The sequence below is a fragment of the Lathyrus oleraceus genome, chromosome 7, assembly GCF_024323335.1.
Source record: "Lathyrus oleraceus cultivar Zhongwan6 chromosome 7, CAAS_Psat_ZW6_1.0, whole genome shotgun sequence".
NCBI classification, from domain to species: Eukaryota; Viridiplantae; Streptophyta; class Magnoliopsida; order Fabales; family Fabaceae; genus Lathyrus; species Lathyrus oleraceus.
Window position 1 is genome coordinate 171,975,414 of NC_066585.1, and position 18,434 is coordinate 171,993,847.

General features: G+C 36.6%; 2 protein-coding genes across 4 annotated transcripts; both read left to right on the plus strand.

Moving 5' to 3' along the window:
* Positions 1–1,687: 1,687 nt before the first annotated feature.
* LOC127101391 (2-carboxy-1,4-naphthoquinone phytyltransferase, chloroplastic) lies at positions 1,688–4,113 on the plus strand. Of its 2 annotated transcripts, none has more exons than XM_051038783.1 (10): positions 1,688–1,912; positions 1,984–2,224; positions 2,314–2,417; positions 2,510–2,581; positions 2,710–2,848; positions 2,930–3,036; positions 3,121–3,220; positions 3,291–3,440; positions 3,541–3,606; positions 3,706–4,113. In XM_051038783.1, exons 1-10 carry the CDS (start codon positions 1,839–1,841, stop codon positions 3,826–3,828), a joined length of 1,176 nt encoding a protein of 391 aa, XP_050894740.1. In that variant the 5' UTR covers positions 1,688–1,838; the 3' UTR covers positions 3,829–4,113. The 2 variants fall into 2 exon arrangements, with proteins under 2 accessions (XP_050894740.1, XP_050894739.1); XM_051038782.1 differs by having other exon boundaries at positions 1,690–1,912; positions 3,118–3,220.
* Positions 4,114–4,293: 180 nt separating this feature from the next.
* LOC127101390 (uncharacterized) lies at positions 4,294–8,670 on the plus strand. 2 transcript variants are annotated; one of them, XM_051038780.1, is made up of 14 exons: positions 4,294–4,461; positions 4,545–4,621; positions 5,014–5,172; positions 5,380–5,593; positions 5,836–5,922; positions 6,012–6,151; positions 6,301–6,381; positions 6,629–6,693; positions 6,778–6,953; positions 7,040–7,170; positions 7,279–7,366; positions 7,461–7,677; positions 7,763–7,866; positions 8,000–8,670. In XM_051038780.1, exons 1-14 carry the CDS (start codon positions 4,294–4,296, stop codon positions 8,438–8,440), a joined length of 2,148 nt encoding a protein of 715 aa, XP_050894737.1. In that variant the 3' UTR covers positions 8,441–8,670. The 2 variants fall into 2 exon arrangements, with proteins under 2 accessions (XP_050894737.1, XP_050894738.1); XM_051038781.1 differs by having other exon boundaries at positions 4,446–4,461; positions 5,036–5,172.
* The last annotated feature ends 9,764 nt before the right edge of the window (positions 8,671–18,434 follow it).

Consider the following 18,434-nt stretch of genomic DNA (forward strand, 5'->3'; position numbering starts at 1 on the left):
AAAGTCAGCCACCAGTGGTATGTCCAAAATTGGAAGGCATTTGCAAAGGAGTTCCGTAAAATGTGGAAAGAGCGTGCCCATTATGTTCTACAATTTCCGATGGCGCCCAATGAAATGAAGCCGACAAGGGAATATGTGGATTGGTATAGAGCAAATACAAATCCAGAAATGATTGTGTCTGACCCGTTCTATTTGGACGATCCCCGAATGCAACAACCATATTTCCAACAACAACAACCACCACAATATTCCCAACAACAACAACCACCACAATATTACCAACAACAACCACCACCACCATATTACCAACAACAACCACCACCACCGTATTACCAACAACAACCACCACAACACATGTCCACCCCCCAACCAAATCAACACTACATACCACAAACTCAACCCCAATATCATGAAGATTACCAACACCAACCTCAACATTCCCACCACCATCAACAGTCCCAACACCTACCACAAACTCAATCCCCCCACCAACACCAATCCCAACACTTCCATCACGACGATGTCCTGGGCTCTTCCAGTCCTCCACTTAGCCCCGACACAGGTATACAAGAGGATTACCAACAAGACTACTACACACCACAACAGACATTATTCTTTAGCCAACCCGATTCAACCCTCAACTACCAAAGGCCACATTTCGAGGGAGCATCCAACAGGAGTCAGTTTGTCCCACCGAGACAAAGCTTTGAGGGAGCAGAGGGCACCCGCCTTTCCTACAGCATTGAAGGGACTTCGACCCAACCACAACGGCAAAGGGCAAGGGGACGCGTTAGGACTACGGGTGGGAATAGGGAAGCAACACCACCACGTGAGCCGTCTAGACGAGTAGTTAGACCTCCCCCGTGCGGATCGTACCAGGGACCGCATAATATGTAAAAAATCCCAAATTAATAATGCATTTTAATTAAACTTTATAATATTTGTCTTGTGTATTATTTTCATATAAATATATTGTGTTTATTAATATAAATTAATATATATAAATTAATATATATTTATATATATATCTTGTGTATTTTACAAATATATACATAATATTATTTATTTACATGTATGTAAATTAATATATTTTAATAATTTATAAATAATATTATTTAGTTATAAATTAAATTAATATATATAAATTAATATATATATATATATATATATATATATATATATATATATATATATATATATATATATATATATATATATATATATCTTGTAAATAATATTATTTATATATATGTATTAATATAAATTAATATAATTTATAATAAATATAAATTAATAAATTTAAAATAAGTTAAAAAAGATTTAAAAAAAATTAAAAACATATTAAAAAAAAATAAAATAAAAAAAGCAAAAAACAAAATAAAAAAACAAAATAAATAGGAGTAGGCGTCACTCCTAGTGGCGACTTGCCTCCAACTTAAGGGTAGGCGCCATCTAGGGTGGCGCCCATGTGTGTTTAGGGCAAAAAATGCCCATTTTTATAATTTTTTTGAAATTATGTTTATTTTTGAAAAAAAATTTAAAAAAATGATTATTTAAAAAAAATCTTCTATTTTCTCTTTATGAATTATAAAACCGTGTCTAACCTACAGAAAAAAGTTGTATATAGTTTTAAAAAGAAAAGTATTTTTATATGATAGGAGCAATCTTAGGTGGCATTATCCTAGTGGTACATACATACATGGAAGGATTGTAGTGAGACGATATCGTTATCTCCGTTTTCAGAACTTCAAAAAACTCATACTTTCTTTGTTTCTTTTTTCCACCTTCACCATGAAATGAAATGCAAGAGCTTGTGTTCTTGTAAATGAGAAGATTGAATGGCTGCTTCTACGTTCTGTAACCTCACGCATGCTTCTCTTTTCCTTAACAACCAACTTACCTACTTCAAAAGGCAATTTCCTTTCTTTCTATATGCAAACCATCATGCACATAATCTAACATGTCATGTTCTTTCATTTTCAGGTGTCATTTAGTTTCCAAAAGGTCTAAATGTAGTAGTACTTGTATGGAAAAAGTCTTACATAGGAGATTTCAACTTCAAACAAGACAACACTACCACCTACATGTGTGTTGTGCAGGAGAAGCGGAATTGTCCTCTTCTTCTGGCTTTGAAGATGTTGGTCAGGAGGACATTTCAATGGAAACATTGATTTGGAGGGCTATCAAGTTGCCCATTTACTCTGTTGCTTTGGTCCCTCTCACTGTGAGCTTCTCAATCAACACAAATTTACCATTTTTTTCATTGCATTGTGAATTCATGTCATTTTAAGCAATATCATTATCCACAAATAGGTAGGAAGTGCAGCAGCTTATTTACATACAGGGATCTTCTCAGCTAAATGCTATTTTGTTCTCTTGGCTTCTTCGGTTCTTGTTATCACCTGGCTCAACTTAAGGTACATTTCTAACTTCTTGTTTTGCTAGATGCTGTTTTCATTTTGGAATCACTGATAGTAAGTCTGCGGATTTTTATGTGTGTTTACTGCAGCAACGATGTTTATGATTTTGACACTGGAGTTGACAAGAACAAAAAGGAATCAGTTGTAAACATGGTCGGAAGGTTAGTTTCTCTCAAACTTGTACTGTATTTGGTATTTGCCTGTTTTCTTTACCTTCTGCACTTGTTTGAAATAAAAAATAAATAAAACTAACTTGGCTTGTTTTATTCTTCATGTTGAATTCGGAAAGCCGTACAGGAATCTTTGTTGTTGCTTACTTGTGCCTTGCTCTTGGCTTCATTGGCCTGACTTGGGCCGCTGTTGAGGCAGGAAACCTGCGTTCGGTGTTGTTCCTTTCATGTGCAATTATTTGTGGCTATATATATCAGGTAAAAATTTCTGCTGATATCGGAATCATGTTATTTTAGGGATAAGCTAATTACTATCAATTCAACGCGTTGATTTTGTAGTGTCCACCATTTCGGTTAAGCTATCAGGGACTGGGAGAGCCATTGTGTTTTGCAGCATTTGGTCCTTTTGCCACTACTGCTTTTTATTTAGTACAAGGCAGTGCAAGGTTATCTCAGTTACCTGACTAGAGTTATAGTAATATATATTTTTCATGGCTTGATTGATTGCTGTTTTTGAATGATTGTAGTAGCGTGACGAACCGTTTCCCATTGAGTGGAACAGTTTTTTCAGCATCAATCCTTGTTGGCTTCACAACATCTCTTATCCTTTTTTGCAGTCATTTCCATCAGGTACTTTTATTTCTTAATTCCAATTGCGATAGTACTTTCAAGTATGTGACCTTTTTTGTGGATAATACAGGTTGATGGAGACAAAGAAGTCGGAAAATTATCGCCTTTGGTTAGACTTGGCACTGAAAGAGGTGCAGAGGTAGTGAAGGTGGCAATCTTTATGCTCTATGCTCTTTTGGTTGCCTTTGGTCTAAGCAGAACACTTCCTCTCACTTGTATTGTGAGTAATTTTAAGCTTTCCGTTCTTTGCACGTATAATTGCTATTTTTGGCCATGCACTTACGATTTAATCTTTTGTTTATGAATTATGGTTGTACTAGTTCCTTTGTGCATTGACATTACCGGTCGGAAACCTGGTAGTTAGATTTGTCCAAGACAATCACAAGGTAAGTGAAAGACTGTTGTCGAGTCTTTGTAACATTAGTATGTTATTCTCTTGAGTTTTTTATATTAAAAGTAGGTTGTCTTGTGTTGTGTTGTTACAGGATAAAAACAAGATCTTCATGGCCAAGTACTTTTGTGTGAGGTTGCATGCTTTGTTTGGTACTGCACTGGCTTTTGGGTTGGTATTGGCTAGAATGGTTAATAACAGGATACTACTCAGATGAGGATAGAGTTTTGGTAAAAGGAAATCATATGAAGCAAGAATTTTGCTCAAGAGAATCAACGACGCGAACCTATGTGGCGCAAGAGCTATATGTTTTGTATCATGAACAAAATATGTCATCAAACTTTAGCAATAATTGTATAAAAATAGGATTATTTTTAAATTTTTCATAATGTCTATCTATTTTTTATTAATGTGGGAGACAAGAATTAGAAAATGTTGAGTGAAAATAGGGTCATTTTGACCGGTTCTCCGTTCTTAAAAATTCACCTCTCAGTTTATCAGACATTCACATCACCATAGTTTCTCTGGTTTCCCTTTTCTGTGTTTCTATCTTCTAATGTTATGTAATGTTCTTCATAGAAAGGGAAAAGAAGGGTATACAAATTGCATATATGAATGAATATTATTAATAATAATAATAATTGAAAAGAAAGTGTAACATTTAATAAAAGCATTAATCAAAATGAGGGTGTTCTATATGTTTTCTTTACCAATGACCATTGGAATGGTGATTTTTACATTGAAATATTTCTCTGGACCTGATGTTCCTAAATATGTGTTTTTCACCGTTGCTTATACCTGGTTCTGCTCCCTCTCCATCATCATCCTTGTCCCGGCCGACATATGGACGGTATTTCTCCATTTATTCATAAGCTTTGAGACCTTATTGCTTTTATTTGATTGATTCACACATTTGTTTTCATTGATTATTAGACGTTAAATAGTAATTACAATGGAGTCATTTCCTTCTTATGGAGCTTATCATATTGGAGTACCTTCTTGCTTACATGGTAAGGTTCTTCTTCCCTTTTATACAACCCTAGAATTATAATATTCAGAGGGACGTCTTTGAAGACATGCAAAACGGGCTACAGCACAGGACCCATAATTTATTGCAGTTAAGCCTCTCTAATTAGGGTCACATAAAATGTTTATCACGGTTAAACTGTTGTTAATTAGGGCCTCTATTTGTTTTTTCATGTTAAACTACGACTAATCTACATATTGTCTCCAAAATCTTGAGACCGTTCTGATATGATATGCTTTGTACCCGTTTGATGAATTTTTCTGAATTTAATAGTTCTGTGTAATGTTTGGTGTGATCTTTTAGGATATTTATGGAAACTAGGTTAATAGAAAAACATAAACTCATAGTTTTGTATTAAATTATTTCTCTAAACAGGGCTGTGGTTCCCCTTCTTCAGGGTTATGAAGATGCTGGAGACTTTACTGTCAAAGCAAGATTAAGAACAAGCTTACATGGAAACCTTGTTTTCTATCTCTCTCTTGGTTCTGTTGCACTTTCTGGATTGATATTACTAATTGCTCTTAACAAATTTTGGTTCGCTTCTTTTTCTTTTCGATTTTTTCTATTCTTCAAAATTGCAGTTGTAGTGCTGTTGCAAAGACCTCAAAATCTTTTATATAGCGGCCACAATTGCGGTTGCAGAATGCAATTTAAACCCATGTTATACACCGCTAGATTCTTTTTTCAAATCTGTGCAAGCTAACCTACCCTATATCTAACTCTATGCTCAATAATTTGCAGGACTGGTAGTGTCAGGGGTTTTGCCATGGCTTGTTCTAACACATTTGGACTTGTTACTGGTGCATTTCTACTCGGATTCGGTATGAGTGAAATTCCAAAGGGTATTTGGTTGAATGCAAATTGGACCGTTCAGCAAAAATTTCTTTCCCACAAAGTTGCAAAAATGGCTGTCAAATTAGACGACGCTCATCAAGATTTTTCAAATGCTATCGTTGTAAGTTATTCATACTATCGCCCCATCAAAATTTACCACTTAAATTCGCATATCCTTAGTGTACTTCATCTTGCATCTGGATTCTGGATGATTTACATTGAATTTTCCTATTTATTCTGAAATTCGGTGTATGTAAACGTATAGTCGATCATATAACATCTGTGTTTTATTGAAAGAAAGAAATCCTTTCTTTTTATCCTTTATTCTTTGCAGATATGATTTTTGATGTGTGCCATTGTCAGATCACACAGGCAACATCAAAGCAAATGTCCAAGCGAGATTCTTTGCGACCCTACATGAATATAATCGACAAAATGATGCTTCAGATGGTAAAGTTTGCGTTCATAGTATTTTCAGGTACTTATAAATTCTAAATGTTCTATTGCTAAGTGCTTATGTAACATTTTTGTTTTTCTAGTTGAAAGAAGATCCTTCCTTCAAACCACAGGGAGGCACACTCGGAGAAAAAGACATGGATTATGATACAGATGAGAAATCAATGGCATCACTAAGACGCCGTCTTAGAAGAGCTCGTGTTCAGTATTATCGATATAGAAGGTAGGCACTGAGTTCTGAGTTCTCACATACCATAATACTTGAGAACCGCACTTTTTTTGTTTATATTTAGTATATACAAATTCTCTTCAAATACTAGACATATTTTCTTAAAGTATTACGATTAACATTGGTATTAATATTATTTACAGTGAATATACCAAATTTGTCCTAGAAGCCCTTGAGCTGGAGGATACCGTAAAGAACTACGAAAGTCGTGATGCTACAAGATGGTTTGCTCCTAATCTACATTTCCTTTTCTCATTGTTTATCTTCTCATCATTTTGAATTTCACATCTTTGTTTGTGTGGAGGAGAAGAAGGGACTAATATTCCTAATTGTTGTTGTTTGTACCACATTTATATGAACTATAGTCCCAAATTTCATTGGTTGAAGAAATATATGTGTTCAAGTGTTATATGTATGAAGTAATAGTGCTGCTATGTCATTTTTTAAATATGTTTTACTCCAATCTTGCAGGAAATATATTTCATGCTTGAGGCCTGAACGAAAAGGCAAAGTAGGTGCAGTTTTGGATACAATTGGTACTCACCATATATTTGTTCACACTAAACTTTTTTACCAAAGAGAACAATTTTATATAGCTGAAATATGTTGATTTATCGCAGAGTTTCTATGGCGGTGTATATTAAAGAAACAAGTTGAGAAATCATTGGCTGTTATATTAGGCTTCATGTCGTTCGCCATTCTACTAGCCGAGGCTACCATGCTACCCAGTGGAGTTGATTTATCTCTTTTCTCTATCCTAGTACATGCTGCAGGAGAGAAAGAAGTGCTTGTGCAGGTGATATTTGTAGACCTTTCTGTTATGGCTACACATTTTTCTTAAATCTCTTCGTTTTTCTGATAGTTTGATTCTTCTGTTCACAGTTAGCTGCTTTTGTCCCTTTGATGTATATGTGTGTTTGTACATATTATTCGTTGTTCAAAATTGGAATGTTGATGTTTTACTCCTTGACGCCGAGACAAACAAGCTCTGTAAGCTTGCTTATGATATGCTCGTAAGTTTTTCTCCGTTTTAATGTATATGTATCTTTTTAGTCATTCGTGCGAATTATAGTTATACTTATACTAAACTTCTTCCCTATGCAATGCACATCTTCTTGCAGGATGGTAGCAAGATATGCTGCACCTATTTCGTACAACTTTCTCAATCTCATCAATATCGGCGGGGGTAGAAAAACCATTTTCGAAAAAGTATTCTACTGTTTTCTCCAGCTTCATTTATTGTGCTACAAACATTGATGTTTTGATTGTTTTCTCTAGTGTGTAATACAAATACTTTGTGCAGAAAATGGGAAACATTGATGATGCTGTTCCTTTTTTTGGTAAAGGATTCAACAAAATTTACCCGCTTATCATGGTTATATACACTTCACTAATAGCTGGAAATTTCTTTAACCGAATTATCAACTATTGCGGGAATTGGAAAATATTCAAGGTTAATAATGAAGATGCAGAAGATATGGACGGATTCGACCCGTCCGGAGTAATAATCTTGCAGAAAGGTATGCTCAAGTCTTTTCATTACCAAATTCTCTGTCCCATTTTAGTCGCGAATACGTTTAAATTTACCTTCTCTTTTGTCCTCAGAGCGTTATCTTCTTCAGCAAGGACACAATGTTGGTGAACTTGTTTTCCCTTTAGCTAGGAGTTTCAGCGTAATTGTGGATGTCGGGTCTGTCAACAGAACCAAGGTGCACATCAAAAACCACTGTTTTTTTCATCATTTTTTTCTTCAAATCTTAGTAATAAGAAAAAAAGATAACAACTATCTTATCATATATTTGAAGAAACAGTCTCAAGTCCAGTTTTATGATACTTTCGCAGGCGGCTCTGGATGAGAGTACCTCGGGCGAAGATAAAACGAGCGCCATCGTAGAGACAAAAAATGAAGAAAATCATAGCGACACGAGCAAAAGAATTGGTGGCAGAAAGTATTCAGCCTTAAGGACAAACCCGAACGAAGAAGGGTCGAGTAAAGATTTAGTGCAGGAAAGAGAATCTTCCCCTTTGACAAACGATGCTAATGTTTCTCTTCAGGACGTTAGTTCAGCGGCGCCATCGTCTGTTGTAGCCACAAAATGGGAATCAATGATGAATGGAATTAAAAGTTTGAAATCTAACATTGACTCCAAGAGATTTCTTCCTCTTAGTAATAGTACACAGACATCCTATCTAAACTCGCAATCTTCATTTGAATCTCTTGACGATATATTTGAGCGATTGAAACGTCCACCTTCTGAACATAGAGATTCTGGTGGTGACTGATATAATCATAGAGCAGACTTCAAATATGTAACAGTAACTCTGTAAGTAGTCGATTTGCTTCCGAATTTTTTGTTTTGATTATCATTTGTGATTATTGTCTTCTCATTCACTGAAAGGTGAATTGAGAATGAATTGCTTTAGTATGTATTGTAATAGGAACAAGTATTTGTACAATCATGAAGTCACTGGTTTAGTGTATGCTATCTCTAGGAGAGAGTTACATTGTTTCATCCACAAGTAAGTAGCTTTGGTGCTAGTAACTAACTTTTATAGGAATCCGGTGATGCTAACTGTCAATAATTGTTTCAACTACTTGATAAGCTGGTAGTGGTGAGCTTAAAGTGTTTTGGTGGTTGTGATCATTCTCGTGTAATAAGGGTATCGAGAAAGAAAAAGGATGATGGGATTCCATAGAAACAAAATGAATAAACCAATGTGAATGTTTTGTTTAGATATTTAAAAATGATCTGAGTGGAACATAGTAGAGAAGAGAAGATGTCATTCTATTATTTTTATATTTTAAGATAAAATTGAACAAAATTGTCTTTCACTCAAATTGGAGGTAAAAAAATACAAAAATGAAGGAAAGTAATGAAATGAGATATAATGTATTTCAGTGTGATCCGCCCTATTCTATCATCTTTTTGTTAAGGGAATAAAACGAATGTCATTTTCAGTGACGTCTTATTAGTTGTTTTTTTTTTAATCTGGAGATGCATCTCCGGAATTTGTCCGTAGATGCATTTTCGTAACATATGTGCACCAAATCAGAAGCAAAAATCAAAAACTTGTATTTTGACAAAAACAAAATTACCATTCATAACATAAAATAAACATTACATAGGTGATTTCAATATAAAATGAAATATTACATTTCAATATCCACGTGGATGTTTCAACGTCTTCACAATATCTTCGGCCGATCTTGAAATCGTCGCTTCCAACTCGAGCGGAACTTTTGTTTTGAAACAGAAAAATGTATTCCACATAACCCTTACATTTGCATTCGTCTTGAGCTCAAAGTTACTAAGCTCAATCTTTCATTTGTTGTTAATCGACCGTGAACGATATGCGAGCTTGACAATTTTTCGATTGTCTTCGTAAGGTAGGAGATTATGGACTTCGTATTTCACATCTGTAAAAGAGGTGTACTCGTTGAGCTTAAACTTTCGCCTGAATGTTGCACTGGAGAAGGAGATACTTGCGACATACCAGATGATGTTTATTTGTGAGATTTGAGATATTTTCTATTTGTACGAAATTAAAAACAAGAGTCCATTAATTTATAAAAGTTATAGACAAATGCAGACCTCAAAGATTTTATCATGTGTATCAGTGCTCACTTCGGAGATATGTCTCTGGTTCCGCACTTTATTATTTTATTCCGGAGATACTTTTCTGGAACCTATCCTAAACCAAACAGAAAACAAAACCTAATTGAAAACTTTGTTTGGAAAATGAAAAGATAAAAAATATATTAAAATATTAAAATATTATATATATTACACTTCATTAATATTGAGACACAATTACATACACTGACTTATCTGACTAAACGGAAAATTAAAACGAATTGAAAGATTTGCCATCGGCTAAATCTATGGGTGGTACCCCTTTGACTTTTACGCATTTGATTCTCTTTCAATGTTTCTCAATTTCTCAAACTCTTACATCCTTTCCACAAAATGGTTCGCCCAAATATCGACTTTTGTTGTTGAATAAGTTGCCTACTCTAGTGATGTAAGTGGTATAGGACATCCCGGTTTCAAGTAAACTTGAACAAAATGTCGTGATTTTGAAAGTCACCCGACACACATAATACAGTCATTTGGATTTTGAGGTGGAGCAAATCAGGATATTTCTCGCACACCTTCCTGAAATATATAACGAAATCGGCATATAACTTTTTAGTGGAAGAATTTACTATATCATTCCATGCATCTATTATTTTTTCCACAATCACACCCGACTTCACCAATTTTCCATCTTCAGACTTTATCTGTTTCGTCCCTACCGCGGATTTAACCCGACTTTTCACATTCTTTGTTATGTGATACCTACAAAGTAATGCATAAGAAGTAGGAAATATTTTTGCAACCGAATTCACCAACATGGTATCGCGGTCGGTAACAATCACTTTAGGCATCTCTTCTTGGTCCTTCAACATTGTCTGACACACCTCTAAGGCCCAATAAACATTATCCTTTTTTTCGCTCTCTAAAAATGAAAATCCGATAAAATAGGTCTTCTTAGTATAGGTAACATCAACCATCTCCAACAATTGAAGCATGTACTTGTTGGTCTTGTATGTTGAACCAATTATGAGCATATTAGAAAACGTGTTGAACAATTTGATGGAATCAGGATGAGTCCAAAAAATATCTCTAACGGTTACTCCATCCTCGCACGTTCAGTACCTAGACACATAACCGTTATCATCCAATAATTTTAAGAGTTGTTGCATTTCAGTTCTACCCCCCTCAACGCCTTGTTAGTTTGGTATCGAATATTGTATACTTGCTTGATATTTGAGATATTTTTTGGTCTTTTATGTTTCAAAGTTTCAAGTATGTTTTTCGATTGAACCAAATTTAATGTCATGTCTAAAGCGCATTCCTTCTCTTCCGGCATGAGGTGACACACAATTGGATGATCGGCTAACTTTTCACACAAGTCATGGTTATGTAAACCACATATGACATTAAATTTTCATTTCTTGTTTGCCAACATATAATCACACAACTTAAAGGGACACTCGCATTTTCTTGAACCGGTGTCATCTCGTTTAAAATTACAGAGATGAGGTATATATTTTCCAATTCTTTCGCATGTCATTGTCACAAATTGACATTTTCTATCTGAACCATTATCGGACCTTCCAATTACCACACAAAATCCCAGTTTGGAGGATTTCGTACGAATCCATTGAAGCATGTAATTACGGAAATCAAAATCTTGCTCATTTTTAAATTGGGTGTCAACATTGAAATTCTGGTATCAGATATGAGATGTCGAAGGTAATGTCATGACACTAATATTTGAACAACAAGTGAAATATAAACAGGATAAAAACAGAGAAACAATTGAACAAGCGACACAAGCAATTGTTAACCCAGTTCGATGCAAACTCACCTACGTCTGGGGGCTACCAAGCTAGGAAGAAAATCCACTAAACAGAATTAGTTCAAAGACTCTCAGTAAACAACTTCAAGTTACAGTCTTTTCACCTAATCTCTACCTATGTGACTTCTATCTAAGAACTCTTAGATATGAGACCCTACTCACTCCCCCTCAATCACAGCAGTGATATAAGAACGAATACAAAAAGAAAGAAGACACACTTCAAGGACACATACTTAATCTTGCTTAAAGGCTTCAACTAAGTAAACAAATACACTCGTACTTCAAAGCTTAGAGTGGACAAATTACAACACAAAACTCAGTCCAATTCATACATCAACAAGATGAATGAATGGCTCACAATACACAAGTTCACACAAGACTAAAACCCTAAAACTCTCTCACTTCATCGTTCGTTTCTTGTATGTCTAAAGCAGGTTTTACATGGCCTTTAAATAGAAGCTTTTTGAATGGGCCTGGGCAGCATGAAACCCTAATTCTATTTTAATTGCGTATCTTCTAAGAAACGGCAGCTAATCATTCCTTTTTGTAAAATAGAACATTCTGGTTTTAAATAGAATAACTCCTTGATTAGCGCATGCAATCTCCACATAAGCACACAAAGATTTGCATGAAAAGTGCAACAACAAAACACATAACATTCAGACTGAATGTTCTGTATACACATGTCTTAACATCGGGTCTGACATCTTGACTAAATCTTGCACAACCATATTTAAACAACCCGTAAGAAACTGATATCACATGTCAAGACAACACACGTGACATCTTGTGATAACACTAAGTTTTACCAAAATTGATGCCAACACATAGAACCAACAAACTCCCCCTTTGGAAAATTTTGGCTAAAACATACATCAGATCATACGTTCAATCAAAGTATTAGTTCAGCAGCAAAAGTAAACATACACACATTACTAGCAGAAAAAGCAACTAGTAAACACACATGCGTTTGTGCTCAGAACACACCGTCTCCCCCTTCAGCAACAACCTGCTTCACACAGATAGAACACAGAGAGTTCTCCCCCTGTGCCAAACAACTACACACCAGACAGTTCTCCCTCTTTGTATCAGACAAACATCATCTATAGCTATAACTACTTCTCCCCCTTTTTAGATAAAAGAGACCAAAGAGACAAAATAAATGTCTATTTAGTCATTAAACAAAATGTCAAAAGTTAAAGGGTTACAAAACCAAGTACATAATCAGCTGTAAGCAAGCTGAGAAACAGATCAACAAAGTAATACCCAAAAAACAAGTAAATCTATCAAAGCAGCAACAAAAACCATCAAGTCAATAGGGACCAAAGTAAAAGGAGCTAATCAGTAGAGCTTGAGCTTGCAGCTTCATCAGCACCAGAAACAGAATTACCACTTGTCTCATCATTGTTTGCAGACCTCTCACTAGAGGTGTGGGCTTTAGCTTCCTTAGCATGTTCAATATGTTCACCTTCAGCTTGCTCAAAGCTTGCAATCAAGGCTTCCAATGATTGTTTCCTAGATGTTGCTACCCTTATCCCTTCACCCAGCTCTTTACAAGTCTTCTTAAGCTCAACAATTGTTCCAACTTTAGAGGCTGGCTTTTCCATGGCAGATGTCATGACAATATCTTTGACATGACTGCTTTCAAACAGTTTATAGTGCACAGACAGAGCAGGTTTTCTTCTACTAGGTAAGTCATTAGAGCAGAGAATACCAGGGTGTTGATTCAGGATAATCCCACAGATCGTAGAGGGAAAGGCAATAGGCAGCTTAACTACATTAGTATATGTATGCTTAATGATTTCTTTAAACATATATCTACCATAGTCAAAATTCACTTTGGTTCCAACAACAAAAATGAACCTTCCAAGGGTATTAGCAATGGTGGAAATATGATTGGTAGGCACCCAATTTGCAGCTCCTATTTTATGCAATATAGCATACTTGATAGTCAACTTCCCAGCAGGAAGATGCTTTTTAATAGGCCAGCCTTTCACCTGCCTGACTGTAATCTCTCTACAAACCTCATTGTCTGTAGCTTCCAATTCACCTGCACCCTCAATTTTTCTTCCCAGAAAATTGTTAATAACAATAGGAGAAAATGTGATACACTTACCCCTCACAAACACCTTGTAAAATTCCTTGTTGTTCTTATCAGCAATATCCTCAGGAATGTTGACAATGAATTCTTTAACTAAACACTCATAGCATTGAGAGAACCCAACCACAGTCTTCAACAACCCAACAACCTTTATCGGGTCCATGACCTCTTTGACTTCAGCAACATCCTTTCCCAACTCCCTTTCCACAGCCACCTTTCTTTGAATCACAAATTTCCATTTGGCAGCTCCATCCTCAAGATGGAAAGAGATGTTATCCAAATGCACAACAACAACTTTAATAGCAGACTTCCTCATAGTGGTTTTCTTCACAGGAGAGATGTCAGGGACATCTTCCTCAACATCCTCTTCAGACTCAGAATCTTCTCTAACCTTTCTCTTCTTCACTTCAACCTTGCTCCAAGATTTGGAGGGCCCAATACCAACAATCTTCTTCACTTTTCTAGCTGACATAAGTTCAGCCACATATCTTCCTTTTCGAGTCTTCATGCGTTTAGCCACAGTTTGCTTTAAATGATGAAGTAAACTCTCCTCTTGATCATCAGACCTATCATCCTCTAAGTCAATCACATTGTTTGCATCATCATGCTTCTCAGAGTGGGAAGCATTGACAGTTTTAGATGCCACAGATTTTCCTTTATTAGACACAGTTTTCCCTAGAGAGCACAACCCTTCAGCAACCATGTCCTTCTTAGAACTAGAGGAATCGTTGATCGGTCACATTTTAACTTGATTCTCATCATGTTCTCGGCCAAAATTCATCAATGTGGTAACCCTTTATTTTGTGTTTTAGTGTTTGAATTTTAAGTATTTCATAGTTGAGTAGATTTATGCTTATTTTGCTTTTGGTGTTAATTTAAGTTTTTAGATGCGTTTTATGTCGTTTCCATGGTATTGTGCATGTTTCAGAAGTAGTTGAAGAGTCGGAAGTGCCAAGGCAACAGTGGAAGAGTGAAAGAAAAAGAAAGAAAAAATAGAAGGAAATTCCTGGAGCCAAACACGGCCCGTGTCTCCTGACACGGCCCGTGCTGCAAGAAAACCTTTTTCCCATACAAAAACCAGGGAGCTGACACGGCCGGCCGTGTTGCTTGGCACGGCCCGTGTCAGCAGGTCTGAAGGAAAACCAAAAAATAAATAATTGAAGAGCCAACACGGCCGCCCGTGTTGCCTGGCACGGCCCGTGTTGGCAGGAGCGCTGAAGTTTCCGATTTCTTGTTTTCACTCATGTAAGTGATCCCGAAGGGCATTTTTGACTTTTTGGCTTGGCTGCAATGTGTACCACACTATTTAGACCTAATGGAAGGACAAACAAAGGACGGAACATAGAGAGAACGAGAGAATCAAGATTTTTGGAGAACGGAGATCATCAAGCGCGAAAGCAATTGAAGATCGAAGCTATCTAATCTCTTGTAATGTCTAATCTTATATTTGTACCTTCTTTGAATATTATCATGAGCTAAACCCCCCAATGCTAGGGGGTGTCCCTAAATTGCTTTTGTAATGAACCTTTTTCCTACAATGTTATGAATGTCTATGTTTTTATGAAATCAATTTGTTATAACACGAGTGTAATGCTTGCCGTATTGGAAAATTAGGTATTGAATTGGAGGTAAAGGAGGTCTGACAAATCCCTTTATCACTATGTGTATAACAACATCGCTAATTTCTCTTAGGAATGAGGATCTAATAGTGATGATGGAAAATTCTTGATATTCATACATGGGATTAATATTCTTTTGAATGGCTAAGGAATTGGGATTTAAAATTGAATGTTAATGGTTTCTGGCTAAGGAATTAGGGGAAACTTCTCTTGAGAACCATATTGAATCATTCGAACATAGATATCATAAAATAAGGATTAAGTTTATTTCAGAGCAATTCATACACCCTTGATCTAGCATGTTTAACGTTTCTGCATTCAAAAATCTCTATTTTGCCTTTATAATTTACAAAGCAAATTCACTCTTCACTTACCAACCCAAGGTTATTTTGTTTAATTGAATCATTATCAACACTGATAGTTCCTACGCAGTCCTCGAGATCGATACTCAGGATAATTCCTTTTATTACTACATCGGTAAAATAGTCCACTTGCTATTTTCCCGATCAAGTTTTTGGCGCCGTTGCCGGGGACTGCCAAACTATCTGTTAATAATTATTCAATTGGAATTTTGTTGCTCTGCAACTAAAATTTTACTTTATTTTATTTTTGTTTATATCACGTTGCCTATCCTAACAACTGTCTAATAGTTTATGCGAGGTAAGGCCTCAGCTGAATTTCTTTTTGACGCAGAACCAGAACGATCGTTGCGAGCACGAATCAGAAAAGCCAGACACGACAGACTGGAAGTAACAGAAGAACCGCTGATAGTTTCTGATTCTGAGGAAGAGGGAACCGTTTCAATTCATTCGGAACACTCTGATTCTGGAAATTCTGATACCGAACCTGAAACTATGGCAGCTGATCCACCTCCTGCGGAGAGACTATTAGGTGATTACGGGGGAGCAAATGCCCCGCCTGGAAGGATGACAATCGTGAATCAACCAGTCAATGTTGCCCACTTTTAACTTCACCCCTCAACGATACGGCAACTAGAAAGGAGACCTTTCGCAGGAAAAATTAACGAAGATGCCAACAAGCATTTGCAAAGGTTTCTGACTATGACTACGTCGTTAAAGATTGAGGGACATTCTGAGGAAGCTAAGAAGCTGGTCATGTTTCCGTTTACATTGTCAGAAGATGCTGAAGAGTGGTTCTACTCTTTACCTGCTGGAAGCATCACAACTTGGCAACAGATGGAGACAACTTTTCTCAACGAGTACTTTCCGGCCTCTGTGTACATCCGAAAGAGGTACGACATAGTGAATTTTAAACAGAAGGAAGGAGAGTCACTTGGAGATGCGTATAAGAGGTTCAAACGATTGTTGGTTGCATGTCCTACTCATAATATGGATGCAATGGAGCAAATGCAGAATTTTGTGAATGGTCTTCGGCTGAAGACTAAGCAACTCATTGACACAGCAGCTGGTGGCTCAACCAACTTTACAACAGCCACTGGTATTAAAAAGATTATCGAAGCCATTGCAGCCAATGAGCACTTGGAGTTGTATGACCGCAGTGTTAGTCAACCCGAAGGGATAATTGACCTGAAATTGGCAAGCCAAGTGGTGAAGATGGAAGATCAAATAGCAGCTGAAGTAGAAAGGAGACTGAAGAAGATGGCTATTGATACCCAAACTGTGGCACAGGTTCAACAGGTTCAACCAACTCAAACTAGTAATTGCGAAATTTGTGGAGGACCTCATCTTACCGCACATTGCTTTGCTACCGCACAACAAATTGAGGAGATCAAGTTTCTTAGGCAGAACAACCCTTATTCAAACACATACAATCCGGGTTGGAAAAACCATCCAAATTTCTCATGGAAGGATCAACAAGGAAATGTGCAGAACCAACCACAACAACAACAACAGTTTCAGCAACAGGTACCAAGAAAAGCTGATTGGGAGATTGCCATTGAGAAGATGGCCGCTCAAAGCTCTCAATTTCAAGAAGAGACTTGAAGTAATTTAAAAAACACAGGTGCTTCAATTAAGAATCTTGAAATACAAATGAGTCAGATAGCACAACAACTAGCGGGTTCTCCACAACAGGGAGTTTTACCAAGTTCTACGGTTACTAATCCAAGAGAAAATTATCATGTGAATGCGGTGACCACCAGGAATGGTAAGTCAAAAGAAATACCTGAGAAGAGTTCTGAAGAAGAAGACTTATTGCTTGAAGTTGATCTAGAGATAAAAGAAAATGAGGTTGCAAATGAAGAGGTCACTCATGATGAACGAGTGGTTAAAGATAAAGTGAATGATCAAAAACCGGCCGTCAAACTGCCATTCCCAACAAGAAATAAGAAGAAAGGGCAGCATGAGAAAAACTTTGAGAAGTTCTTGGAAATGTTTAAAAAGCTTGAGCTAAACATTCCTTTCTTGGAGGCGCTTGAGCAAATGCCTACCTACGCAAAGTTCATGAAAGACATCATCTCGAAGAAGCGGACCATAGAAACTAACCCGATTATTCTAACGGAAACTTATAATGCCATTTTGCAGGGTATGAAGGTTCCGGTGAAAAAGAAGGATCGAGGTTCTCTGACCATTCCGTGTGCCATTGGAGATAGATCCTTCAAGAAAGCTCTAATTGATTTGGGAGCGAGTGTAAGTCTGATGCCGTTGTCTATCTATAAGAAGTTAGGGATAGGTAAAATTCAAGATACGAGAATGACACTCCAATTTGCTGACCGCTCTGTGAAGAGACCCTATGGGATAGTAGAAGATGTGCTAGTAAAGATCGACAAGTTTATGTTTCCGGTGGATTTTGTCATTTTGGAAATGCCGGAAGATGAAGAGATACCAATCATTTTGGGGAGACCATTTTTAGAGACCGGGAGATGTTTGATCGACATAGAAGAAGGCACGATGACTTTGAAAGTGTATGATGAAGAGTTAAAAATTGATGTGCGAAACACCATGAAGTACAAGGATGAGGTTGCTACTAGCCAACATATTGAGACAATCGATCAAATATGTGAAAAGAAAAATTGCTTGACAACACAAAAATTTCCCTTGGAAAGGGTGTTGAGCTTATCAATTTTTAACAAAGAGGAAGTAGTTAACGAGAAAGATATGGAAGTTTTAGCCATGACGGAAGCATCACCACCTTTTAAAGGTTATCAACACAACCGGTGGAAAGATTTAAG